The 27,906-nt window shown below is 33.5% G+C and overlaps 3 protein-coding genes and 2 long non-coding RNA genes across 5 annotated transcripts in view; 2 read left to right on the top strand and 3 right to left on the bottom strand.

Annotated features, from left to right (window-relative positions):
- The first annotated feature begins 1,203 nt into the window (after positions 1–1,203).
- Positions 1,204–4,101, top strand: mRpS6 (mitochondrial ribosomal protein S6). The gene is made up of 4 exons (XM_080161678.1): positions 1,204–1,625; positions 2,307–2,380; positions 2,671–2,741; positions 3,640–4,101. Exons 1-4 carry the CDS (start codon positions 1,590–1,592, stop codon positions 3,909–3,911), a joined length of 453 nt encoding a protein of 150 aa, XP_080017804.1. The 5' UTR covers positions 1,204–1,589; the 3' UTR covers positions 3,912–4,101.
- LOC145319505 (S-phase kinase-associated protein 1-like) lies at positions 4,062–19,248 on the top strand. The gene is made up of 7 exons (XM_080161677.1): positions 4,062–4,221; positions 6,333–6,416; positions 13,597–13,680; positions 13,960–14,016; positions 14,415–14,459; positions 15,118–15,189; positions 18,744–19,248. The coding sequence occupies exons 1-7, from the start codon at positions 4,111–4,113 to the stop codon at positions 18,777–18,779; spliced, it is 489 nt and encodes a 162-aa protein (XP_080017803.1). The 5' UTR covers positions 4,062–4,110; the 3' UTR covers positions 18,780–19,248.
- On the bottom strand, positions 6,770–7,267 carry LOC145319507 (uncharacterized). The gene is made up of 3 exons (XR_013879905.1): positions 7,201–7,267; positions 7,057–7,125; positions 6,770–6,928 (listed from the first exon to the last, which is right to left on the bottom strand). It is a non-coding gene; the product is annotated as an uncharacterized LOC145319507 (long non-coding RNA).
- Positions 10,191–10,605, bottom strand: LOC145319508 (uncharacterized). Its single transcript, XR_013879906.1, has 3 exons — positions 10,487–10,605; positions 10,350–10,406; positions 10,191–10,255 (listed from the first exon to the last, which is right to left on the bottom strand). It is a non-coding gene; the product is annotated as an uncharacterized LOC145319508 (long non-coding RNA).
- Positions 19,249–22,107: 2,859 nt separating the features above from the next.
- The window catches only part of tweek (transmembrane protein KIAA1109 homolog tweek), an 83,454-nt gene continuing 77,655 nt past the window's right edge, over positions 22,108–27,906 (bottom strand). The window contains exons 103-110 of the mRNA XM_080161679.1: positions 27,744–27,820; positions 27,218–27,286; positions 26,697–26,768; positions 26,204–26,273; positions 25,892–25,983; positions 25,429–25,498; positions 24,845–24,933; positions 22,108–24,372 (exon numbers count right to left, since the gene is read on the bottom strand). Of these exons, the coding sequence (XP_080017805.1) occupies positions 24,250–24,372; positions 24,845–24,933; positions 25,429–25,498; positions 25,892–25,983; positions 26,204–26,273; positions 26,697–26,768; positions 27,218–27,286; positions 27,744–27,820 (662 nt within the window). The 3' untranslated portion in view covers positions 22,108–24,249. The remainder of the gene's footprint in view (positions 24,373–24,844; positions 24,934–25,428; positions 25,499–25,891; positions 25,984–26,203; positions 26,274–26,696; positions 26,769–27,217; positions 27,287–27,743; positions 27,821–27,906) is intronic.

The raw sequence follows: 27,906 nt of genomic DNA on the forward strand, positions 1-27,906 counted from the left end.
AGAATAATTAAAGAAATAAATGGCAACATACAGAAAAACAGCTAGAGATATACCTATTGATTTTGCCTATTATAAAAAGAACGTACATACAGACATTTACGTACGAATGGAGTAGAATAATTCTGCTAAAAAATTCTTAAGTTAGAGATTAAATTCTGTAAAAAAAATTTACAAAATTATTCACACTTTTTTTTAAACTTTACGTTAAACAATCTTTCAAAAATTTCACTTTTCACTTGGAAGATATTGATTTTTTAGCCTTTATTTTGAAACTTCACTTTCTTTTTTGATAAATTGCAAATCAATATCCGCTTTCTTTTTATCACGTATTTTGTAAAAGTACTGTACTAATTAAGCATAAGAATTGGGTTAGAATGTTTAAAAAGAGTTCTGTTCTGTCAAATTGTAAATGTATTTAACAGCTGACCAATAAGGCGTGACGTAGTAGATAGGTTGACAAACTATACATTTATCTAAGTAACTTTTATCTTTAGGTCCTACCAGTTTTCGACAAAATTTTGTTATTATTAATCACTAATAATATTTTGGGGGATAAAAATATGGTAATGATCACCAATAATGACTCAATGAGGGGAAATTAATGATTTAGATCTTTGATCCCCTTTCCTTTTTCATCTGGTAACATTATTCTAGCAGACAATTTTACTTTGGTATTAAAGGAAAACAAATTTCTTTATTCATCTTTTTTATGCTTCAATTGTTTCTAATTATTAGTCATTACATCATTTCCTAGAATTCTAATAATGTTATTGAGGAAATAAAATTTAAATATTTCGTAAAAAAAACAAAATTATTAATTAATAATGTAATTTAATATTTATTTGATTTCTATATAAAGTGGCTGAATTTTTTCATATTTTTTACTTATTTTAAAAAAATATATAACTTACTGTTGATACCTGGCTATACTGTAAAAAGAATGATTTTCAAGGAATAAAAAGAACTTTATAAAAGCTACCTTTAATTTGTTAGAGCTAGCTTTAGAAATAGGATTTTAAAATATTCATGTTATCGCTCACAAAATTGGCTTTTAGTAAAATTGTAAAACAGTTTTCTACCAAAAAATTAATTAAATATTTATAGAAATTAGATTTTAAATGTGAATATAAAAAATTAGAAAAAATTGTTTTTTTGTTGAATACGCTTAATTAAATGTTTGAAAAATCTAGCTTGAAAAAAAGAAATAGATTTGTATAAGCAAATATCTACTAAAAGCCATGAGTCATAATATTGCCGCTGAATATTTTTTTAAGTACACAACTTTTTATTTTATGTTTTTATTTTTTTTGAATTGAAATAGTAAACTTATGTTTTAACCTTCGTTAGATGTTAAATAATTCATAAATATATAATGTTAGTTTATATTAATAAACTAAGAAAGCAAGTTTTGTATTGAATTATTATTAATATAATATACATAAAAAATAAGACGGGATCTCTGTAAACATTTGCAACTTGCTCAGCAATTCTTGGTAGAGAAGAAAAGAACCGTTCACGAAGATTATTATTTTTTAATTTTTATTTTTTACGAATAAAATAGATAATTTATATATAAAGAAGTATTTAAAATGCCGACATATGAATTATCATTAATTGTGCGAAAGGTAAGAATAGTTTTAATTTGTACCGTTTTTCTTTGTTGTTAATTCCAATAGAAATTCGATTCCGGTCATTTCATTAATTTAGCATTTATATTAGGGATGGCAAGCCGTATCCGGAATCTACCCAATTTTTGGCCAATTTTGGAATCCGGATCCGGAATCCTTTTTTTTAATAGCGGATTTCGGATTCTAAATTAGTAGGCTAAAATTAGCGTCTTGAGTTTTTTTCTTACAACTCCTCCTCTTTGAAGGCAAAACTTTTCATCAATATATATAATATATTTTAAAATCTGGTTCGATTCTCGGAAGTGAATTATAGAGAAAACCAATAACATTGATTTTTAGGACATATGTAGCACTTAATTTTTTAAAATTCCTTTTAAAATATTGCTAGAATCCGGAATCCGCCAAAATTAAGAATCCGGAATCCGCAAGAATCCGCCACTTTTTTTGGCTGATTTTTTAAGAATCCGAATCCGGCCATCACTAATATATTTATACACATTACACAAAAGGAAATTATTCTGTTTCATTACAAGTTTCATAACAACAAATTTTGTAATTATTGTCTTTTTACAATTTACACCAATCATTATTTTCTCTAATATATAGCAGTACCATTGTACGTTTAAAAACACGTTGAAAAGTAAATTTATGCAAGAACATTATTGATTTTTAATCTAGTTGGCACGGCCACAACTCGTGGATGCTTTGAAACGGGCCGGCGGATATATTTATGAAAATCAAGGTTATATAAGGTATCTATCTTAATTTAGAAAACTGAATTGAAATTGTGTAAAATATGTACAGATCATTTCGTACCTGATAAAATAGCCCATGCAGCAGCTATACAATTACGGGGAACTTTGAGTCATTTTGCCAAATAATCAGATTTTGTTTACTTACAATTTCAGTGACAAAATTTGGAATTTCGATTTATGTTCTATTCGAATCTAACTAACCATTTTAGTTTTAGCCTACTTTTCTTACACTATTAAAAGTTTAAACGTGAACAATAATCAGTGTATTAACAAAAGTTCTCATCCAGGAAAGTTGATTCGTTGGGAGACAGAAGATTGCCTAACATTAAACACATCAAAGGCGAGAGACACAGAGAAGGTAAATTGACTTATGTAACAACTATTGAAAAAATTAAAAATTTTATTTTATCAGAAGAAAAAACAGCACTTAAAATACATAATGAGAAAAATTCAGAGAATAGGGGGTTGAAATAGCTGTGTTGCAAGAGAAAGGGTATTGTATATTTAAGGGGGATGGGGGACAGTGCGACTATTTTATTCACCTAGTGCCTCATTAAAGTTATGCTAAATCCTTTAGATGCAACTATTTATTTTGGTTGTTTAGTGTGTATCTTAGTATTTTAGGTCAGGCCTGGTTTCAAAATAAGCGACACATCCCACATTAAAGTGTGTTCTGGGATTGAATACCGAATAATAACTATATGACTAAAGTTTACACTGCGTAGATTCCAAATAGTCGTGACTGTTAAGATAGACTTTTATCTTATCTGCCTATTAGACTGTCTAAAATACAGTGTTATTCTACCTTAAATTAGAACTTTGTGTTTGTTTCTAAGTATTTTAATTAGTGATGGTAATCCGTCTAATTATTGGGCCGGATTCCGGATTCCTAAAAGAATCCGCCAAAAAAATGGCGGATTCCTTGTGGGTTCCGGATTCTTATTTTAAAAGGATTTTTTTAAAAATTAAAAATAAGTGCTACATATGTCCTAAAAAGTAACGTTCTTGGTGTTCTGTAATTCACTTTCGATAATAGAACCAGATTCTAAAAGATTTTATATGTAATGATGATAATCTTTGCCTTCAAAAAGAGGCAGTTGAAAGAAAAAACTCAAGACGCTAATTTTAGCCTTCCAATTAAGAATCCGGAATCAGCTATTAAAAAAACGGATTTCGGATTCCAAAATTGGCCCAAAAATTGGGCGGATTCCGGATACGGAGTGCCAACCCTAATTTTAATATCTATCTGTTTTTAGGTTCCTATTTCTTGATGGAATGTGACCTAAAGGCGAACACAGTAGATGATATCCTTGATAATCTTGCTCGTGACAAAGATATTTTGCAAAAGCTTTTCTTTGCAAAAACAGAGAAACAAATTGAATGTCCGATGAACTACGACAGCGAGCTATTATCCCCGGCAGACAGACCTTCCATTCAAGCTCTGGTCGAAGAGGGACGTAGACCGCCCAGACACAGAAAAATCTTTAATGACAGAACTGGATTGGATTACTATCCTTTCCATAGATAATTTTGTTTAAATAATTTTTTTGTTTAAAAATATACAAATATTCATTCAGTTTAGTCACATTTTATTATAACTATTGCGGTTTTTGTTACGGATGTAAAGTATAAACGGGTTTATTTTTGTTTGGTATACTTTATATCTGGAAAACTTGGAAGTATCACTACTGGTATTCTATAGATAACTATGTTTCAGACACTCCAAAATGCCCAGCATCAAGTTACAGTCCAGTGACGGTGAGGTGTTCCCTGTGGACATTGACATTGCTAAACAATCTGTCACCATCAAGCAGATGTTGGAGGATTTAGACGTCAAGGTATGTATGACTACTAGACTAGTAAACTCGCGTTTGAAAAGAAAGTATAATGAAAACAAAATAAAACGCAGTTATACAATAGTTACACTAAATTGTTTAAATTTCTATTAGTTGTATGAAAATGTTACTCCTCAATAGTCAAAATATAGTTAAAATGTTCGAAGAAAGGTACTTTCAAAACCCCTCCCAAAAAAAACAACTTGGTTTTTTTTAACTTTTTTTATGCCAACTCTGTTTTTTTCATATTTTTAAAATTAGGAAAGGGGGAGTCAGTGCTCGATAGGAACTTTGAAGGAAATCACCATATTCTGAATAAAGTAGACCAAGAGATTGATCAAAACTCGGCTTTTTAAATAGATTGATTGAAAACTTCATTAAGTTATGTTTCTTTGTTTATGCAATACTAGCGGCTTCGCCCCTAGCCTCTAGGGGCTTTGTCCCAAAAGGTTTGATCAAACAAATTTTTCGTAATTTAGATTTAAAATAAAAAAATTTGGGGGGGGATTTTTTTTTTGTGGGGTGGGGTTAGTAGACCCCACTATTTTAATTTTAGTTTTAAAAAGAAAATTTTTTTGTGGGGGTATTTTTCATTTTTGGAGGGGTTGGGGATGTCTCACCCCCCCAAGAAAATAGTTATAAACCTTCCCGGGACCTATGAGAAGCTACCCTGTAAAGGAGAACCCGATCGGTTCAGCGGTTAGCGAGATCCTTCGCTACAAACAAACACACAAAGAGACAGACATCGTTCTACTTTGTATTATAGACTAGCGGCTTCGGCCCTAGCCTCTAGGGGCTTTGCCTAATGAGGTTTGATGAAACTAATTTTTCGTAATTTAGATTTTTAAAAAAAAATATAAAAAACCTTAGACACACAGACAAACAGACACACAGACAGACATCGTTCTACTTAGTATTATAGATAAGGGGGGGGGGAGTTTTGACACATTTGATCTGCGTAAACCTGGCACCTAGGCTTTATCTTTGGGCTGAGAGGATAGGTTATTAATGATAAAATCATTCTTATATGATGAATTTCACAAAGTTTTAAGATTTTTTGGATAGGCCTCCAGGTTCCGGAGCTCCAGGCCTCTAGGTGGTCTCTGTACCAGGTAAAAATGAAAAAAAAAAAAAAATTGAAGTTACAGGTTAACATATGAAACAAAATATGCATATTTTTTTAATATTATTCACACATTTGAAGAAAAAAGATGCATATTTTGTTTTATAAGTTGATTTGTAACTTTAAACTTAACTTTTTTTCATTTTTACCTGTACTTAGACCACCTAGAGGCCTGGAGCTCCGGAACCTGGAGGCCTATCCATAAAATCTTAAAATTTTGTGAAATTCATCCTATAAGAATGATTTTATCATTAATAACCTATCCTCTAAGTCCAAAGATAAAGCCTAGGTGCCAAGTTTACGCAAATTTGTCAAAACTCCCCCCCCCCCCCCCCCTATTCAGTGATCAACATTATACAGTGTGTTTTTTTTATGAGAACTTTTTTGAAAGCAATTTTACCCCACTTAAAGTTATCAGAATTTAATGATTAATGGCTTATTTTCTTCGTTTTTTAAGGGAAATTATGAAACAACAAAAAAAAATTACAGTTTTTGTTGAAAAAGTACAGTAAAGTTGAAAATTAAAAACTTAGGTGTCAACATCTAAAAATGGTTTCAGCGCATTTTTCTTATGCTCAAATAATCAACCTTTTGCAAGAATGGCTGCTAAACACTTCAAAGTTGAGATATAGAGCTAAAAATGTATACAGATACTATTAGGGACATGTACTAGAACATATCAAAGTTTGAAGGTCATATCTCAACCAGGGAGGGAGTACTGGCCCCCCAAAGTCGACTACAGAAAATCCATTTTTTTAAGAAAAATGCGCTAAAACCATTTTTATATGTTGACAACTAAGTTTTTAATTTTCAACTTCACTGTACTTTTTCAACAAAAACTGTAATTTTTTTTGTTGTTTCATAATTTCCCTTAAAAAACGAAGAAAATAAGCCATTAATCATTAAATTCTGATAACTATAAGTGGGGTAAAATTGCTTTCAAAAAAGTTCTCATTAAAAAAAACACACTGTAGTACTGTCTCAATTTTAGGACGACGATGAAGAAATTGTGCCCCTGCCCAACGTAAACGCCGCCATTCTCAAGAAAGTCATTCAGTGGGCCACACACCACAAGGTTAGTTTTATGCTCTAGTAGCACAACTACTCTATGTGTAGGACATTTCCGTCCGTATAGAGGTCACTCCGTCCCAAGGATCTCCAAAAGCATTTTGCAGTCACAATGTTTCTTGACTTTAAAAATATTTTTACACATTGTTGCATACCTATTTAAAAACAATTCTCTTATTTTTCAATATCCCTTTCTGTTCTCAACCGGTATTTAGCCATATCAAAAAAAAACCTGTATTACAAACAACTTTCCACGAAAAATGAATTAAAAATGATAAAGTTAACACCATTTTAGTTTGTCCTGGCCTTCGGCCACTCAGTGCTAACAAAACTGGTTTTAATCTCAAAAATTTGTACAACCTGTGATTTCTGGAGGGTTGTATCAGCCTTACTGCCGGTTGGTGGTCAGCAAGCAGCTCCAGGTGTAGGACGTCACCAGGCAGATTTCCCCATATTTAGTGGACAGCTTGACATTTTTCAACTTTGAAATAAAAATGTTCTTCGTGAACTTTCACAAAACTAAATAAAAGGGGAATATTTTAGGTTTAGAAAGATAAATTAAAAATGTATAAAACAAGCATGACTGGATTCATTACATAAATTTCTCGGAGCTTATAAATAACATTATTACAATAAACATGATTTACCTCTGGGGGTATATTATAGAGCCTGGGGTGGTAATTTGAACTCAAACTCTCACTGCGCTCGATTTATGACTAAAATGAAATCACTTTTGCATTTTGATTTTTTGGAAAAAATAAAATTTCTTTTTCTTTTAAAAAAATAATTACCAGAAAAGGTATTAAAGGCTGCTAGGCCAACAATATTCAGGATAAAATCAGAATAACAGCACAATCTAAAATTTAAATAAGGGGGGGGTTTTTAATGCAACCATCTCGTAATCAGTGAGCAAATGGCACTTAGATTTCGAATTTCGATCTGAAATTTTGCATGAGTAATCCTTGATAGGTCTATTTTCCCTAAATTGAACAAAAAGTTGGAAAAGTAACGGCTGGCGGCTGGCAGCTCAGCCGTTTAGCCGTTTTTTGCCTATTTTTAGGGCAAATTCATCATTAATTACGTAGGAATCAACTTTTTAAAACATATTTCTGGTTTAATTCATGTTAAATGATAACAATAACCATTTTTCAAAATTTTTAGTACCAGCTGCTAAACGGCTAGAACCGGCTGAAAACGGCTGGGAGCCGCCAAGAGTATAAAGGGTAGATAGGGCTTGTGACATGTCTAGGGGTAGGTTTCTATGGGTGCTGAGCTCAAAAATGCTACTAAAAATAGTGACGGCCAATCCATATTGCAGCTGGGTAACAGCTGCAGCTGAGCTGCGAGCGGCCAAGAGTAGAATGAGTAGATAGGGCTTGTGACATGTCTAGGGGTAGGTTTTTATAGGTGCTGAGCTCAAAAATGCTAACAAAAATAGTGGAGGCCCATCCACATGGCAGCTGGGTAATGAACGCAGCTCAGCTGGGTAACGGCCGCAGCTCAGACGAGATAGGCCAAGAGTAGAATGAGTACATGAGGCATGTGACGTGTCCAGGATTAGGTTTTTATGGGTGCTGAACTCATAAATGCTTCTAAAAATAGTTTCGGCCAATCCCTATGGCAGTTAAGTAATAGCTGCTGCTCAGCTGCGAGGGGCTAAGAGTAGAATGATTAGATAGGGCTTGTGACGTGTCTAGAGGTAGGTTTTTATGGGTGCTGAGCTCAAAAATGGTACTAAAAATAGTGGCAGCCCATCCATATGGCAGCTGGGTAACAGCCGAAGCTCAGCTGGTAGAGGCCAAGAGTAGAATGAGTACAGAGGGCATGTGACATGTCTAGGGGTAGGTTTTCATTGGTGCTGAGCTCAAAAATTCTACCAAAAATAGTGGCGACCCATCCATATGGCAGCTGAGTAACAGCAGCAGCTCAGCTGCAAGTGGCCAAGAGTAGAATGAGTAGATAAGGCTTGTGATGTGTCTAGGATAGGTTTTCATGGGTGCTGAGCTTAAAAATGGTACCAAAAATAGTGGCGACCCATCCACATTGCAGCTGGGTATCAGCTGCAGCTCAGCTGCGCGCCACCAAGAGTATAATGAGTAGATAGAGCTTGTGACGTGTCTCGGGGTAGGTTTTTATGGGTGTTGAGCTCAAATATGCTACTAAAAATAGTGGCAACCAATCCACATATGGCAGCTGAGTAACAGCTACAGCTCAGCTAGGAGCGGCCAAGAGTAGAATGAGTAGATAGGGCTTGTGATGTGTCTTAGGGTAGGTTTTTATAAGTGCTGAGCTCAAAATGCTACCAAAAATAGTGGTGACCCATCCATGTGGCAGCCGGGTAACGGCGGCAGCTCATCTGGGAGCAGCCGAAAGTAGAATGAGTACATAGGGCTTGTGACGTGTCCAGGGGTAGGTATTTATGAGTGCTGAGCTCAAAATACTACCAATAATAGTGGCGGCTCATCCATATGGCAGCTGGGTAACAGCTACAGCCCACAAGCCCTATCTACTCATTCTACTCTTAGCCTCCCCAAGCTGAGCTGCAGCCGTTACCCAACTGCCATATGGATGGGTCGCCACTATTTTTGGGAGCATTTTTTAGCTCAGTACCCAAAAAAACTTACCCCAAGACATGTCACAAGCCCTATGTACTCATTTTACTCTTGGCCGCTCCCATTTGAGCTGCAGCTGTTGCTCAGATGCCATATAGATTGTCCGCCACTATTTTTGGTACCATTTTTGAGCTCAGCACCCATTAAAACCTACCCCTAGACACGTCATAAGCCATATCTACTCATTCTACTCTTGACCGCTCGCAACTGAGCTTCGGCCGTTACCCAGCTGCCATATGGATGGGCTGCCACTATTTTTGGTACCATTTTTGAGCTCAGCACCCATTAAAACCTACCTCTAGACACGTCACAAGCCCTATCTAATCATTCAACTCTTAACCGCTCGCAGCTGAGCAGCAGCTATTACTTAACTGCCATAGGGATTGGCCGAAACTATTTTTAAAGCATTTTTGAGTTAAGCACCCATAAAAACCTAACCCTGGACATGTCACATGCCCTATGTACTCATTTTACTCTTGGCCTCTCCCAGCTGAGCTGCCGCCGTTATTCAGCTGCCACATGGATGGGCCGCCACAATTTTTGGTAGCATTTTTGAGCTCAGCACCCATAAAAACCTACCCGTAGACACATCACAAGCCCTATCTACTCATTCTACTCTTGGCCGCTCGCAGCTGAGCTGCAGCTGTTACCCAGCTGCCATTTGTATTGGTCTTCACTATTTTTAGTAGTATTTTTGAGCTCAGCACCCATAAAAACCTACCCCTAGACATGTCACAAGCCCTATCTACTCTTCATACTCTTGGCCGCTCCCAGCCGTTTTCAGCCGGTTCTAGCCGTTTAGCAGCTGGTACTAGAAATTTAAAAAGTGGTTATTGCTATCATTTAATATGAATTAAACCAAAACTATGTTTTAAAAAGTTGATTCCTACGTAAATAAAGATGAATTTACCCTAAAAATAGGCAAAAAACGGCTAAACGGCTGAGCTGCAGCCGCCAGCCGTTACTTTTCCAACTTTTTGTTCGATTTAGGGAAAATAGACCTACCAAGGATTACCCATGCAAAATTTCAGCTCGAAATTCGAATTCTAAGTGCCATTTGCTCACTGATTACGAGATGGTTGCATTAAAAACCCCCCCCTTTTTTACTTTGTTATAAAGCTTATTAATATAATATTTCAAAAACATATTGAATTTTGGTTTCTTTTTACCTTGTTAACAACACAAAGTTCTTAGTGTTCCAACAATCTATCACAGCAACAGTAGGTACAATTTTCTAAATATAATACTTTATTGCTGAGGGCTTATTTTTTCTTCACTATTTTTTAACAATTTCTTTTTTAATAAATGTCTGCTTTACAAAAGTATACCTATTAATTATTAGGGCTTTGATCACTTTGAGCAGCTTAACAGTTTATACAATCATTCTAAAAAAATAAATATTTTTTACATGTGAAGGATTGAATTAAAAATAAGTTTTAAATGGATTTTTGTAACAAAATCTTACTTTGCTTTGAATTCTCCTTGTTTAGCCAGCTGTTTAGAAACGAGGTGGCTCGGAGCTTAAAAAGTCTTGATGTTTTGTTAAATCTTTCTGAAATGGATTTAATCTTTTTTTATAAAAATTTAAAAAAATCTTTTCAAAATTAAAATAATTTTACATGAGTGATGGTTGGCTTCTTGATATTACAGAACATTTAACCAGGGGGAATGAACGTTTTCTTTCTTGTTGAATTCTAAATAGGGAACATGAATGCTTGTGGCGAAGCCAGCACAAAATTTTCATTTTAGTATCAACAGAATGCTGTCTATAATACAATGAGATAAATAAGGGGGGGTAAGTTTTGCCACTTTCGCGTAATCAGTGTTGTGTGGGCTAGGTATTGATCTGAGATTATAGGTTATTTAGGATAAAAGTTTACTTTTGGGTAGTAGTTCACGGAAATTTAATCATTTTTTGAATAGGTCTCCAGGTTCAGGTGCTGCAGGCTGGAAGGTCGTTTCTGGACAGGTAAAAAAAATTTAAAAATTTTGTTTGAAGAGTTAGAGAGCAACTTATAAAACAAAATATGCTTCTTTTTGAATGTAATTAACATATCTGCAGAAAAAATTAAAATCGGCCTCCAGGTACACTCTGGACAGGTAGAAATTAAAAATTTTTATTTGAAGAGTTAGAGGTACACTTATAAAACCAAACATGCGTGTTTTTGGATGTTATTACCATATATGAAGAAAAAAATGACAATCGGCCTCCAGGTTCAGGTGCTGCAGGCCTCCAGGTACACTCTGGACAGATAAAAATAAAAAAATTTTATTTAAAGAGTTACAGGTACACTTATAAAACAAAATATGCATCTTTTTGGATGTTATCATCATATTTGCAGAAAAATTTAAAATCGGCCTCCAGGTTCAGGTGCTGCAGGCCTCCAGGTACACTCGGGACAGGTAAATATTAAAAATTTTTATTTGAAGAGTTACAGGTACACTTATAAAATAAAATATGCATCGTTTTGGATGTTATCATCATATTTGCAGAAAAATTTAAAATCAGCCTCCAGGTTCAGGTGCTGCAGGCCTCTAGGTACACTCTGGACAGGTAAAAATTAAAATTATTTATTTGAAGAGTTGCAGGTACACTTATTAAACCAAATATGCATCTTTTTGGATGTTATTACCATATTTGAAGAAAATATGACAATTGGCCTCCAGGTTCAGGTGCTGCAGGCCTCCAGGAACACTCTGGATAGGTAAAAATTAAAAAATTTTATTTGAAGAGTTACAGGTACATTTATAAAACCAAATATGCATCTTTTTGGATGTTATCATCATATTTGCAGTTAAAATTAAAATCGGCCTCCAGGTTCAGGTGCTGCAGGCCTCCAGGTCCAGTCTAAACAGGTAAAAATTATAATTTCTTATTTAAAGAGTTAGAGGTACACTTATAAAACTAAATATGCGTAATTTTGGATGTTATTATCATATTTAAAGATAAATTGACAATCAGCCTCCAGGTTCAGGTGATGCAGACCTCCAGGTCCACTCTGAACAGTTAAAAATTATAATCTCTTATTTAAAGAATTAGAGGTACACTTATTAAACCAAATGTTTTTTTGATACTTTTTGATATGGACACCTTACCTGGATCCTGTTGACTGCTGGTTGTCGCTAGCCAGTTAAAAAAGCCTAAATGGTTATTTTTGAATTTAGAGGAATGGTTTCTAAAAAGAAAATGGCTAAATTATAATAATTTAGTATAATATAGTATTTAAGGCTTCGAAATGTGTTCCAGACAGGCTCTAGATGGCCTCCAGGGGCCTGCTGGACAGGTAAATTAAATGTGTAAAGGAAGGTATATTATATAGAAAAAGATAAGAAACTTAAATAAAAAATTGAGCATGGAGGCCACCTTGAGCCTGTCTAAAGCACATCTAGGGACATTAAATAATATGTATTGTATTTGATAATGATATTTAACCATTTCCTATTTCATAACCTTTTCTCTAAATTCAAAAATTATGTATTAAGATTATTAGCTATCCTGCAGGCTCCTGGAAAAGGTTTACTTGATAAATTTTGCTATTTTATTATATTTTAACAATTTCTATTTAGAAACCTTTCCTCTAATATCAAAAAGTACCTAAATAAAAAATTTTAAGTTTTACCTGTCCAGAGTGTACCTGGAGGCCTGCAGCACCTGAACCTGGAGGCCGGTTTTAAATTTTTCTGCAAATATGATGATAACATCCAAAAAGATGCATATTTAGTTTAATAAGTGTACCTGTAACTCTTCTAATAAAAAATTTTATTTTTTACCTGTCCAGATTGTACCTGGAGGCCTGCAGCACCTGAACCTGGAGGCCGATTTTAAATTTTTCTGCAAATATGATGATAACATCCAAAAATATGCATATTTTGTTTTATAAGTGTACCTGTAACTCTTCAAATAAGAAATTCTAATTTTTACCTGTCCAGAGTGTACCTGGAGGCCTGCAGCACCTGAACCTGGAGGCCGATTTTAAATTTTTCTGCAAATATGATAACATCCAAAAATATGCATATTTTGTTTTATAAGTGTACCTGTAACTCTTCAAATAAGAAATTCTAATTTTTACCTGTCCAGAGTGTACCTGGAGGCCTGCAGCACCTGAACCTGGAGGCCGATTTTAATTTTTTTCTGCAAATATGATGATAACATCCAAAAAGATGCATATTTTGATTTATAAGTGTACCTGTAACTCTTCAAATAATAAATTTTAATTTTTACCTGTCCAGAGTGTACCTGGAGGCCTGCAGCACCTGAACCTGGAGGCCGATTTTAAATTTTTCTGCAAATATGATGATAACATCCAAAAAGATGCATATTTTGTTTTATAAGTGTACCTGTAACTTTTTAAATAAAATTTTTTTACTTTTACCTGTCCAGAAACGACCTTCCAGCCTGCAGCACCTGAACCTGGAGACCTATTCAAAAAATGATTAAATTTCCGTGAACTACTACCCAAAAGTAAACTTTTATCCTAAATAACCTATAATCTCAGATCAATACCTAGCCCACACAACACTGATTACGCGAAAGTGGCAAAACTTACCCCCCCCTTAAAATCTCCTTATATTTAGGATGATCCCCCTCTACCTGAGGATGATGAAAATAAGGAGAAGAGAACTGATGATATTTCCTCCTGGGATGCGGAATTTCTTAAGGTTTGTATATTCAAAGCATAAAATCTTTTTCGGATTAATTCATAGGTTTTTTTTCTGCACGGGATCCCCTGCTAAAGGGGGGGATGGGAAATGAAAAAAATATGTGAAAAGAGGAGGAGAAAAGAGCTCTGAAAACAGAATAGAAAAATCTTTCGTACTAAATGTAAATAAAATCCATGTTAATTCCAAATGGTTTCGTGTTTTTCCGCTAGGTTTTGTATCAAAGAAAAAAATCGCTGATGTCATAAAAAAAAACATTTAAATTAACACTTTTTTTAGGGAGATCAGGGAACCTTGTTTGAACTGATCATTGCTGCTAACTACATGGATATCAAGGTAGTGTAATAACTTGTAGAATAACTTATCTGTAACCAACAAATTTTTGTTTGTTAAGAATTATTTAAATATCCTTACAGCTTAAACCAACAACGAAATCAGTTCGAAAAATTCTTGATTTTTAGGCTGTCGTTGGGAGCAACACTTAGTAGAAATGACTGCCTTATTATCAGTCCCCCAAATATTTTTCTAGATTTATTTCGCTTGTTGGCTATACCTTATTCCTGATGTCCTAAATTATTATTTCTATAAAATTCTATAATAACAAACTTTTAATAAGGAGGTGGGGGGGGGGGGTGTGGAATGCCATTTTGTAACCAAACCCCAAAAACACTAAAAAACTTAACCCCAAGAAAGAAATTTTTTTTTAGCAGTTCCTTAGTTTGTTTGTATTTTAGGGTCTGTTGGACGTAACCTGCAAAACTGTGGCGAACATGATCAAGGTAAGGATGTCAGTTATATCCAGGGATTTTAAGGGATAAGACAATAGACGACGAACCCTTCTAATTTTGGACAACAAAATTACCCCTAATGTAGATAAAGATTAGGTACTAGAAAAATTGATCCAATTAATTTATAAACATGCCAGGGGTGTATATTCTACATGGGATCCCCTGCTCAGGGGGCGGGGGGGGGGGAATAAAAAATAAGTGGTTGGAGGGGGAAAAAATGTGAAAATTAAGAAAACTGAAAAAAAAAATTTCCATTCCCCCCCCCCCCCCCCCCCCCCCCTCCTTGGTAAAAAAACTTTTAAAAATGTGTGGTAGGAGGGATAAAAAAAATAAAATATAGAGTTCTTTAAATATTTTTCCATTTTCTCCCTACTTGGTGAGAAAAAACTAGGGGGGGAAGAAAAATAAGAATTTTGTAGCAGGGGAAAAAAATAAATCTTGTGCAAAATATACACCCCTGAAACATGCCCATAATGATTTTAAGCCAACGAATAGCTGAACGAGCTTTCAAATTATAATTTAAGTTAACTTCGACGTGGAAAGGTTATTCTATTGCATTAGATGAAAAGTACTTTATTTTACAATTTACTGAAACAAAAAAATACCTTATGTTAATCTTATCGAAATGACAATGTGACCTTTTTTACAGGGCAAGACTCCTGAGGAGATCAGAAAAACCTTCAACATTAAGAATGACTTCACCCCAAGTGAAGAGGAACAGGTAGAGTACTTTTTTATTTATAAAAAAAAACACTAGTTAAGAATTTTTTGTTAGGTACTCAGAAAAATGTATTTTTAACAAACAAAAATGAGTCAAATATTATATAATAATCACTAGGTTAGTAGGTATTTCATTTCATAAATTGTCGTTATTCAATTGGTAGGTAATTCACACTAAAAAGTAAATATTCGCATAGGTTTAGTGTTATTATTTTTAGGGATGGCAATCCGTCAAATTTTTGGACCGGTTTCCCTTGACTTATAGTTTCGAAGTTACCCTCCTGCCTCCAACCCCTAGCCCTCCGGGGCTCAAATTAACCCTAAAAATGAACCTAACCTTAATTTTCTCAAACTATTTGACCAATAAATATGATTTCTTAGAATTAAGCTTTCATGCTAATAAATTATGTTTTAGATGTGAAATATAGATAGAAAATCAATCAATGTTAAAAAAACAAGGATGACAACATCCATAAAAGCGAAGCACTGAAACTGTAGGACAAACGGACATTAACACTTATATAGTGTCAGAACTGAATAATCAAAATATAAATGTATAAGAGTTGAAGCAAAATTGTAAGTGTAATTTTGTTGAAAAACTGCTTGATACAGGATAATGTTTATGGACATACTTACATATTTAGGACTTGATTATAGAGTTGCTTCGCTTGAAACATTATACTTTTTTTGTTGTCCCAGGAATAAACATACCAAAAATCAGATCAATCGGATGATTAGATCACAAAAAAATTTGTTGTTAAAAAAGTAAAAAATCAACATGTTTAAAATGGACGTACGGACATTCTTGTAATGATTATAGAGTTGCTACGCTTTCTAAATCGTACCTAACTACTAAAGGTATCACCATGGAAAGTTTGAAATCAATAGGACAATTCTGACATGCCTAAATTAACTAAAAAAGCTATCCGTTTGTGACTGACGTACCTAAATGCTATAGAAAACATCATGCAAAGTTTAAAATCTATAGGACATTTATAACATGTCAAAATGAACGGGGAAAAAGCTAACCCTCACAGACCATATCTAATTAAATAAAAGCTTTGCTTTGTAAGATTTTTCAATAAACAAAGTATTGAGTCCCAACTCTCACAAAATTGATTGACATCCTTCTTCTCCTAGAAAAGTAGTTTTTTGAGCCCCGGGGGGCTATGGGATCGGGGCAGGGGGGTGACTTCTAAACCATAAAAGTCCTAGAAATCTGCTGTATTGATCAAATGGTTTCTGAGAAAATTAAGGATAGGTTCATTTTTAGGGTTAATTTAAGCTCCGGAGGGCTAGGGGTTGGCGGCAGGAGGGTAACTTCGAAACTATAAGTCAGTTTATAAGCATAAAAACTTAAGTTCAAGAAATCATCTCTATTTATCAAATGGTTCCTGAGATAATTAAGGTTAGGTTCATTTCCAGGGATTTTTTGAGCTCCGGAGGGTTAGGGGTTGGCAGCAGGGGGGTGACTTCTAATCTAAAACATAATTTATTAGCATGAAAGCTTGATTCTAAGAAATTATATCTATTAGTCAAATAGTTTTTGAGAAAATTAAGGTTAGGTTCATTTTTAGGGTTAATTTGAGCCCCGGAGGGCTAGGGGTTGGAGGCAGGAGGGTAACTTCGAAACTATAAGTCAGTTTATAAGCATAAAAACTAGGGATGGGAATCCGTCGAATTTTTGGGCCGGATTCGGATTCCGGATTCTTAAGGAATCCGTCAAAAAAAGTGACAGATTCTTGCGGATTCCGGATTGTTATTTTTGGCGGATTCCGGATTCGGATTCCGGATTCTAGCAGTATTTTAAAAGGCCGTCCGTCACAGAGGGATAGCTTTTTTCGTTAATTTATCACTTTGTTACTTGGTTGAAGCCTTGTTTTGTTTAAAGTGTTGACTTCCAGCATAACTAAAACATTTACATCACATTAGTAATTATTAAAATTTGTTATGTAGAAAAAAATTTAAGTGCTACGTATGTCCTAAAAATGTGCTTGGTATTTTCTAACGGGAGTGTGTATATTATTATGTCATGTAATCACTGTACAGCCAATTAGAGGGCTTAGTTGATGGTGAGTGGATTACACTTCATCATGTGATCGTTGGCTGTCAAATCTGAGGTCTTGGAATTGAATAGCTCATCACGTGATCGCTGGCCTGACAATGAGAGCTCTGTGTTATTAGCTGGTATATCAACTTCGTGGTTTATGTGCGAAGAAAAGAGGGGGGGGGGGGGGTGATCTTTGCCTTCAAAAAGAGGGAGTTGTAAGAAAAAAACTCAGAACGGTAATTTTAGCCTACCAATTTAGAATCCGGAATCCGCTATAAAAAACGGATTCGGATTCGGATTCCAAAATTGGCCGAAAATTGGGCGGATTCTGGATTCGGATTCCGGATCCGGATTCTATCACTAATAAAAACTTAAGTTTAAGAAATCATCTCTATTTATCAAATGGTTCCTGAGATAATTAAGGTTAGGTTCATTTCCAGGGTTTTTTGAGCCCCGGAGGGCTAGGGGTTGGCAGCAGGGAGGTGACTTCTAATCTAAAACATAATTTATTAGCATGAAAGCTTAATTCTAAGAAATCATATCTATTGGTCAAATAGTTTTTGAGAAAATTAAGGTTAGGTTCATTTTCAGGGTTAATTTGAGCCCCGGAGGGCTAGGGGTTGGAGGCAGGAGGGTAACTTCGAAACTATAAGTTAAGTTATATGCATAAAAACTTAAGTTTAAGAAATCATCTCTATTGATTAAATGGTTTCTGAGATAATTAAGGTTAGGTTCATTTCCAGGGTTTTTTTGAGCCCCGGAGGGCTAGGGGTTGGCAGCAGGGGGGTGACTTCTAATCTAAAAGATAGTTTATTAGCATGAAAGCTTAATTCTAAGAAATCATATCTATTGGTCAAATAGTTCCTGAGATAATTAAGGTTAGGTTCATTTCCAGAGTTTTTTGGAGCCCCGGAGGGCTAGGGGTTGGCAGCAGGGGGGTGACTTCTAATGTAAAAGATAGTTTATTAGTATGAAAGCTTAATTCTAAGAAATCATATCTATTGGTCAAATAGTTTCTGAGATAATTAAGGTTAGGTTCATTTTCAGGGTTTTTTTGAGCCCTGGAGGGCTAGGGGTTGGTAGCGGGGGGGGTGACTTCTAATCTAAAAGGTAGTTGATTAGCATGAAAGCTTAATTCTAGGAAATCATATCTATTGGTCAAATAGTTTTTGAGAAAATTAAGGTTAGGTTCATTTTTAGGGGGTTTTTGAGCCCCGGGGGGCTAGAAGGGGGGGGGGGGGTAGGGGGGTGGCTTCGAAACCATGAGATGTTCATACCCATAAAAGCTTAAGTCCAAAAAATCTGCACGGTTCATCAAGTGGTTCCGGAGAAAACCCCCCCCCCCCCTGCATCAAAAAGTCTTCAGTTACGTCCCCCTTTCACTTTAGTAGTATGTCTGAATTGGTCGTTAAAATGTTGTTATATTTTAGCTTTATACACTAAAACAAGGTCACGCTTGTTATCTTATTTAGAGAACACCATAATGAATTTTTATTTGTGTCTAGGTTCGCAAGGAGAATGAGTGGTGTGAAGAAAAGTAAGAAACCAGAGAAACACCCCTTGTATCATAATAAGTCAAACCATTATGTTACGTCGTACTAACATTATTATATACAATTGTGATTTAAAGCAGTGACTTTTTATACGCACTGCTTTTCTTTCCTTTTTAACTGCATATACTCGTTATGTCCCTTTTCCCTTATCACTTTTAAGTAAATGAAAATTATTTTATAGTATGAACCAATTTGTAATCCAGTTTAATCTCAAGTATTATCTTTTAGTTACTTTTCGTTTTTTTAACAATAAAAAAACAACAATAAATTCTTAGTAATGAATTTTGTTTAAAATAAATTATTTTTGTTGGTCTAAGCTATTATGTATATTTTGGTGGAGACTTGTATCTTGTTCTGTTTTTGTAATAGATATTCGTAATGTAAATTTCAAGTAAATTTTTCTTTTTCTATCTTTTGATAAGTTAAGCTTTACCTATCAATAAATTCATCATCTGAATTATTTTGTTTGAAAGCGAAGCTGTTCTACAATTGGGATCTGTAAGTCCGTAGGTTACTTAGGGTAAAGCGGGGCGATCTCGGTTTTGAGGTGAAGTCGGTATTTTTTTGACCACCTTCATTAAATGACATTTTTCTCCATGTTCTAATCGACTGACAGAAAAAAACATAAAATCAAATTTGTTCCTTATTAAATTGCCTACAATAAAGTATAAAATGAAATATTTGTGAGATAAATTTTTAGGGTACTTATTGAGCCTCAAAGTCGGACGACAAAAATTTTTTTTTTCGATTTTTTTGCTTCGGTCGGAAAAACGGTAAGTTGGACAAAAACTGGTAAGAGCTAGAGCTTAGACGTCTTCAGGGGACTTATTAAGAATCTAATGGGCTATCCATTTCCGTTTAAAACTTCAAAAAAGCGTGTATAGTTTTTTCTTAAATTGACTAAAAGTGAAGCGGGGCGAACTCGGTTTTTTCACTTTTTATACTAACTTTTTCAATTTTATATAAAAAAGTGAAATTTTCGAGAAAAAAAGTCAAATTTCTCGTACTTTGATAAAATCTATTTTATTTTGCAGAAAAACTGTCCGATCTTCATATTTTTTTTGTGAATGCTCTTTATTACATTTAGCAACTTTAATCTTTAGGGCATGCTGTAATTAAATCAATATGTTATAGGCTTTTTGAAGCTGGAAAATCGACCACAGATTTTGCCAAACTTTTCTTTTTTTTCAAATTGAATTTTTCAGGAAATTTTGCTAATAGAACAAATTTTTTTTGGCCAAATCTATTCAAAATTGCCTGAATTTTAAGGAACAGGCCTTAAAAGTCATAAAAAGTTATTTTTTCCAGTAGTATTTTTATGTTTTATATCAAAAAAAAATTTCGAAAAAAGTCAAATTTCGCGTACTTTGGAAAAATTATTTTTTTTTGGTAGAAAAAATTGACCTAACTTAATAAAAATTTTTGTGCATACTCTTTATTACATTTAGCAACTTTTACCTTTTGGGCATGCTGTAATAAAATCAATACGTCATCGATTTTTCGAAGCTTGAAAATGCCCTACCGACTTCGCCTCAAGGCGGGGCGAAGTCGGTGCCGTTTTAGAGATCAATTTTGACAAACTTCCCAATGTCCTAGGTTTACGTCCTTTTAGGACCTGATCGACTTTTCCGAGATCTTTCTACTGGTCTTGGTCCCATTGAAAAAAAAAAAATAATTTTTACGATATGCAGGTTCAAAAAACCGAAAAAAAAACCGAGTTCGCCCCGCTTTACCCTACACTATACAACAATTAGGCTCGATATGTCCACTGGCCACTTGCACTAGTTTTACATAGTTAAACGATATCGTGTATGTGCGATTGGAGCTTAAGATTTTGCTAAGCGCTGTCTTTCAGGGAAAATGTCTACGGTCAAAGGGGGAGATAGGTTGTGTTAAAAATCCGTTTAACTGTAAGTATTCCTCCAGTCAAAAGCGATTATTAAGTCTAACTGTTCTTAATATTGACAAAACTCGTAGTAAAATTAAATGCATTGTTAATAACAGTTAGACTTTTTAATCGCTTTTGATTGGAAGCTTACTCACACTTTTAACACAACCTACCTACCCCTTCATCAGTTGAGACTAGGTACATTATTCATGGATCTAAAGCGATAATGTCCGATAAATTGATGCACATGATACACAAAATTACACCTTCTGTATATTACAATTAGGGGTTGAAGAAACACTCAACTTAAAGGACCAACCAATCAAATTCGATGAAAGTCCCAAAAATTGTTGAGCCAGCGAATAAGAAAACGTTATTTTAAATCTTTGAGGACTAGTGTAATAAAAACAAGGATGACAACATCCATAAGTAGCGAAGCACAAAAAATTGTGGATGGGAATACGTACAAGTAGATTTTAAGTGTATTTAATTATTGGAGAAAATAAACACGAAACCTTGTTTTATTTTGTACGATGAAGACGGTTAAATACAAGATGCACATAACGATGGGGATAAAACTGTTAATGCAAAAAAGTTTTAAAATTGGACCAAAAATACCATTGATACGGGGAAATATGTCAAACATATAAAAAAAACCTGTTAAAAGGCAGTCTGACCGCCATTGTTGTTTTCTTCAAATGACAGATAATTTAATTTTGATATCTTGAACTGAAAAAATTTCGAAAATCGGACCATAAACACCAAAGATATGGAGAAAAATATAAAATAGCCAAAACCCTGCAAAAAGGCAGTCTGACAGTCATCGTTGTTTTCTTCCAAATTTAATTTTGATATCTTTAACTGAAAAAATTATGAAAATCAGACCATAAACACCAAAGATATGGGGAAAATAAAAAAATAGACTAAAACCTGCTAAAGAGCAGTCCGACCGACAATGTTGATTGTGCTCCTTACTGATTAGAATGTTGTCAAAAAGTTTCAGCTTTATACCTTTTATAGGAGCCGAGAAAATCACGTTTCCCCCAATTAATTAATTACGGACGGACATTGTGAATTATAGAGTAGCTTCGCTACTAAAAATGACCAGTAGGTAGGAATGTAGAGAAAAGTTTTCCCAATAAAAAGAATACTATTGAAAACAAAAATGAAGAATTTGTAACATTCAAGCAATCGTCTAATTGCACGGCGTTTTTCTAAAAGTTTTAAATCACTGTTTACGGGCTACGGCATCCCAAAACTCTTACTAACAGCTTTACGCGCTTAACCCTTTTAGGAACCTTTTCTATTGTGACTTGTTTGGTAAGACTCTAAACCGACAGTATTTTTAACATCGTAAGTTAAGAATTCTCGTATTATGGGCAAGTTTTAGAATACCTAGTGGCTTTTCTTTGAATAAAAACATTAATAATAAATACTGAAACTTTATTGCTACAATCTAATTAATAAGACTAACATGACAAATAATTTTTGAAACAAAATAATCAATTTTATACACAATTAATATAATAGTTGTACATAACAAGTATTTAAATAATACGATATTGAAAATAAATAAAATTAATTAAAGATTAAAAATTCCATTTATTATAAAAACAATAGATTCTATTGGCAAGGTAAAAAATAGTCGGAAATATTAATATTCTTAAATTATTAGTCGAGGTTAAAACTTAAATAAAAATCCTAAATTATTGTTAAAATCTTGACTTGGAAGTCATTTCAGAATGGTACAAGATAAGGTAATATATGTATATTTCTAGAATGAAAAAGTTTATATTCAAGTTGTACAATAATTTAGACTGCTTATTTTCATACTAGCGGCTTCGCCCCTAGCCTCTAAAGGCTTTGCCCCATGAGGTTTAATCAAACCAATTTTTCGTATTTAGGATTTAAAAGAAAAATTTAAAAAGATTTTGGGGGGGTAATCGACCACACTATTTTAATTTTAGTTTTAAAAAGAAAAAAATATTTTTTGGGGGGTATTTTTCATTTTTGGGGGGTGTCCCAACCCCAGAAAATAGTTATAAACCTTCCCGGGACCTATGAGAAGCTACCCTGTAAAGGGGAACCCGATCGGTTTAGCGGTTAGCAAGATCCTTTGCTACAGACAGACAGACATCGTTCTACTTTGTATAAGAGCTGAAATCCTTTTCATGACGCTACAACTTCATTTAACTAATATATTTAGAAGTGTCACGCAAAATCATAACTTATGTTTTTTTTATTTAAAAAAAAAATAATCTTCAGAAAATGTCATACTGAGTCATTTATTGACTTAACTCACCTTTTTTCGCATAAGAACTTTATTTGATCAAACATACGTTAAAATTTTAGATTCATAATCAGGGCTTTTTATGATTACATAAAGCTTGATATTTGCATTTTTGAATAAAGAGTTTGATTTTGTTACAATATTTGAAAGGATTGTGTCTTGTTTGATGGTTGTCTCATCACTTCAACAAACTCCCAAATCATCAGAAAGTAATATATTACTACAGCACTAACACTCTTCCCAACTGATTCATATAAATGGATGTAGAATGTAGTACGTGAATATTATGAAAGGAGAAAAATTGTCGTCAATTTCGGTTGCAATTTCCCCTCGCTTTTATTGCATTGATCGGGCCCTTTTAATCCAGTATGAGGGAAGGGGATGGGGGAGATTAAACACTTTGATATATTTTTGTGTCTTGTGATAAATTATGTATTTGAGGAAGTGATAACACACCTAATGATAGCATGCATTACAATATTAAAAATCTATATATACAATACATTATAAATAACAATATACAATAAATTTAAATCAATTCATAATTTTGATTAAACGGCAAGCAAGCTCTTGAAAAAAATCAACTAATTGGAATCAAACTTTCATAAAATAGAACATATTTAACTAAATTCATTACTAATAATAGATAGAACTTTATAAAAGGGAACTAGCCACGAACGAGAGCAAGTAATTCTAAGCACCTTCTAGCATTGATCCATAGTATTTTTTAAGTGAATATAGTAGGTTTATGCTTAATATTTGGTTTATCAACTATTACCATGGTTTTATATGAAAGAAACATTGAAATGTAATATCATCAAATGCTTTGTTGAGTTGAAAGGACAAAATAAAATAACACGGCAGAAAAGCATTAAATGCTGTAAATTGCAAAAGTACTTTAATTAAACTGTATAGGTACAATATAACAAGTTACCAACCCTTTTTCTAAATATACATTTTTAATCAAAATAATATACTTTTTTGTCAAAGCTTTTAACAAACAGTTTGAACTCATCAAAACATTTGAATATATTGCACCAAAAAAATGCTTTACTTTTCAAAGTTTTTTTTAATATAAAACCATGGTGAAACCTAACTTTTTAGTCGATAATCCAAATATTAAACATAAACCTAGTATATTCACTAAAAAACACGATGGATCAATGCTGGAAGGTAATTACAATCACTTGCTCTTGTTCGTGGATAGTTCCCTTTATGTATACAATATACATACCTATTTTAAAAAGGGCAAACAAAAAGAAAATTTTTCAAAATATTTACTAAGTTTGAATTCTGATAACTCTTGGTTCGTCATTATCTTGGTCTGTGTCTTCTGATACCATGGTTATGGCACGGAGAACTATCACTGATAATATCTTATCCAGAGGATCCATGAAGCCTCTCTGAAAAGTACATTTAAAAATATTAGTGTCAGCAGTCTATATGAATTTTTCGTGCCTACTGAGCACAGAAACCCTATTTTTAAAATAATTGAAAAGTGGAAGGGGGATCTTATTTCCTATGCCTAACCCCTGCAGGGGCCCATAATTACTGTGCCATAACCAGACCTAAAGTAATAAACAAAAACATATTCCCCTCCCTTTCGACATACCGACAGACATTTTAAATTATGGAGTAGCTTCGCTCCTATTCCGTGGTTTAACACATAGCGCATCCTTTCGTTATAGGAGGTGATAAGTTCGAATCTCGGCCAGACACCGCGTCACAACTAAAGACATTAAATATTGTTCCTACTAACTTCTTCTAATTCAGGTGCGCGACATTAATAGTTAGATTAGGGGGGATGCCTTGGCCCATAAACAGTTAGAGTAGGGGTAATGTAATCTTCGCTACTAGAACGCTAATTCAACTAACCTGAAGCCACTTAGGTATGGTAACTTTAGCGTGTGTAAACCCAAGTCTCTGCAGGATATAATCAACACCGTAGGGTTCTATATGGCGACCTAAACAACAAATATTATCTTAGGTACATCTTTCCAAAAAAAAATCGGTATTAGAATAATAATAGAATTTGTTTCTTTGTTTATAGATTCCTGAAACAAATAGGTGAACTTTATGAAGCGTTAATAAATTTGTTCTCTCATTCTTTTGCCTAAAATTTAGCATTGTCCAAACCAAACTTTTCAACAAATAATTTGAAACTTTATTAATAGGGACATTTTGTTTGTCATAATTTAATGTCTTTTGTTTCATCCCTAAATATATATAAATCAGGACCATAAGGGATAATCATAAGACAATGGACGCTAATTTGATGTACATCCCCCATGATGATATACAAAATTATTCCATTTGCAGATTAACATTATCAAATTAAAAAGTTTGGAACCCAAATCACAACACAATAAAAGTAAATTACATTTTTTTTAAACGTGGTTATTAAACTTTGGGTACTAGTTTAACATACAGCCCAATGTTCCCTCCCACCCTGAATTTACCTGCTAAAGATTGGAGCCTGACCGTGGGTTCCAGTCTCCAAGTTTGACATTCAAAATTTCTCCAATCATTCTGAAATTATTTTACATTTTACATTATTTGTAGCTGTGCCCATAATTTTGACACATTATCAGCCAACATATATAAAATCTAACGGTTGCCCGTATAAGATTTTGTAAAACTTACGAAAAAATAATACCAAATTAAATTAAAATGTATTGTTTAGGTTAGTAAAGTTTGAACAAAGTGAATTATTCTTTGTACTGTACAATTTTATTTACGTCAGGTAGTAACATAAAAACCTAAATTAAATAATTATTAATCACGGGCCAAGGTCTTCTAAATTCATACTTTTTATAACTCATGTGAAGGAATGGCCCTAAAGTGATATTACATTTTCGGAACTAAATACGAATATAAATATAATATATAATAGAATAGCTGCGCTTCTAAAATTATTTGTACCTGGAAAGAAGAGCTGGTAGTTTTTTCTTTGCCTGCAGTATCTCCTTTCTTGGAGGATTCCTCTCCTGTACCTGAATCTGGAGTTGCAGCTTCTAAATTAAATGATTATGAAAGAATAGTAAACTGTAACCCAGAAAATTATAAATATAATTACATATTTTTCTTATAAAATGTTGAAAATATATTAATTTATGGCAAGTAATAAAGTATCGTTTCTATGTAGAATAAAATAAACACGATAATTCCCATGTGTGGACTTAAAAACTTTGGGGATCATAGACATCCTCAACATTTTAATAAACATATTTGTACCTGTATTTGAACTGGATGAGGCTGCAGGCGGGGTAATGCCGGTTTGATTTGACAATACTCTATCCTTCTCCTGCAAACATACATCAGTTTCATTTTCTAGATACTCTTTTTTAAAAGTGCGATGAGTACCTAATGAAGAAGTTCTAAGAGCAATTTTTCTTGTGATTAATTACAGAATATTTACTTCACTGTGATGTACTGGTAACCTAATTTTCAAGTAAATGTTTTTTTCTTATTTTTGAAATTTCTAAATTAGATTACTATTAGCACTTTACTATTTTCTTCAAATATTCTGGATAAATCTGATTTTCATGGCCGTTCAGCGAAAACTCTTAAATTGAATTAATTGCCCATTGTCCCATCCCTGTATCCCTGATACTTCTTCCCTATGCTTTTTTTTCAGAGATTAAGGAAAGAGAAAGCGCTTCTGGGTAGCAATGACCTCGTGAGCCAGAATTTGTAGGCGGCTAAATCATTTTTTTAAAAACATTACCTTGACATAGGAAATGATAAGATCATGTAGAAAGAAAAATGCTTCAGCATCCACAGTTACATAAATATGATCCTAGAAAGAAGAACAATGTTAAATATTAATCTTATTTTTTATATTTAACTTTTGTGAGGGGATTTAACTAATTATTCCAGTTTAGGTTCGATTTTCCGAGGCATCAATCTATTCACTAAACTAAAAATATTCAATCATGTGATATTGTAAAATTTATCCCATTAACTTCATTTTTGAATATTGATTATTTAGACGATTATACACAATATTATAAGCAAAGCAATTCTATAATTAAGTAAAGTGTAAGTATGTCCAATCCAAATTAAGCATCCTTTATGTAAGTAATTTTGGGTAAGATTAAATTTTGTTCAGACTTCTAAAATATGTTGAATTTTAAATGAATTAATGCAGATGCTTTATATTTGTAAATGCTAGTTTGTGTGAAGTTCTAACGGTATGATTTAAATTAAAAGCTGTAATTAAATCAACTATATATTAAGCAAAAATACCTCAAATTCTGTAATAAATGTGCATTTAACAACAGGACGAGGATCTTCTGATGTTGGTGGATGTTCTCCCTACAATTAAACTTTTGTTTAAACAACAGTTTGACTTAAACAAAGCAGTTGATAAATACTGACAACAAAATAAAATAATTTTTACTTTTATCTATCACCAAATTTATAATATAGGTTCCTTTTAACATGAGCGTTGTTTTTCAGAAACAGTTTGAAGTTATTATTTTATTAGTTATAATATTAGAGTAGACAATAGAAGGGTAAAGAGTTGAATAGTTGTATGTCCCCTTTCCGAGGACCCTGTGCCGACTTTCAATTGGGCCCTTAAAATTGACCAATAGAGTTAGGGATATAAACAAGAGAGCAGAAAAAGTTTGCTTCTAGAGAAAAAAAAGTTTGCTTCCAGAGAAAAAAGATCCCAACAGCTGGATCCAGGTTTTGTCTGGATATACATCTTTATTTATAGATCTATTGCTATATTATTTAAATTTAAATTTTTAGTATAAAAAAAGATTACCTGCATATGACCAGATTTAAGGATCATACTCATACAAGGAACAGCAAATATAATCTCAAGACTCTGATTATATGGCCCTAAAATAATAAGTTTTAAGAATCAGTCTTATTCATAAGGAAAAAGGATAAGAGGATGAATACTCACCCCTTTTTCATTGTAAAAT

Source organism: Acartia tonsa, chromosome 5 (assembly GCF_053477335.1).
Source record: "Acartia tonsa isolate MP-2025a chromosome 5, ASM5347733v1, whole genome shotgun sequence".
In the NCBI taxonomy this organism is placed as follows: Eukaryota; Metazoa; Arthropoda; class Copepoda; order Calanoida; family Acartiidae; genus Acartia; species Acartia tonsa.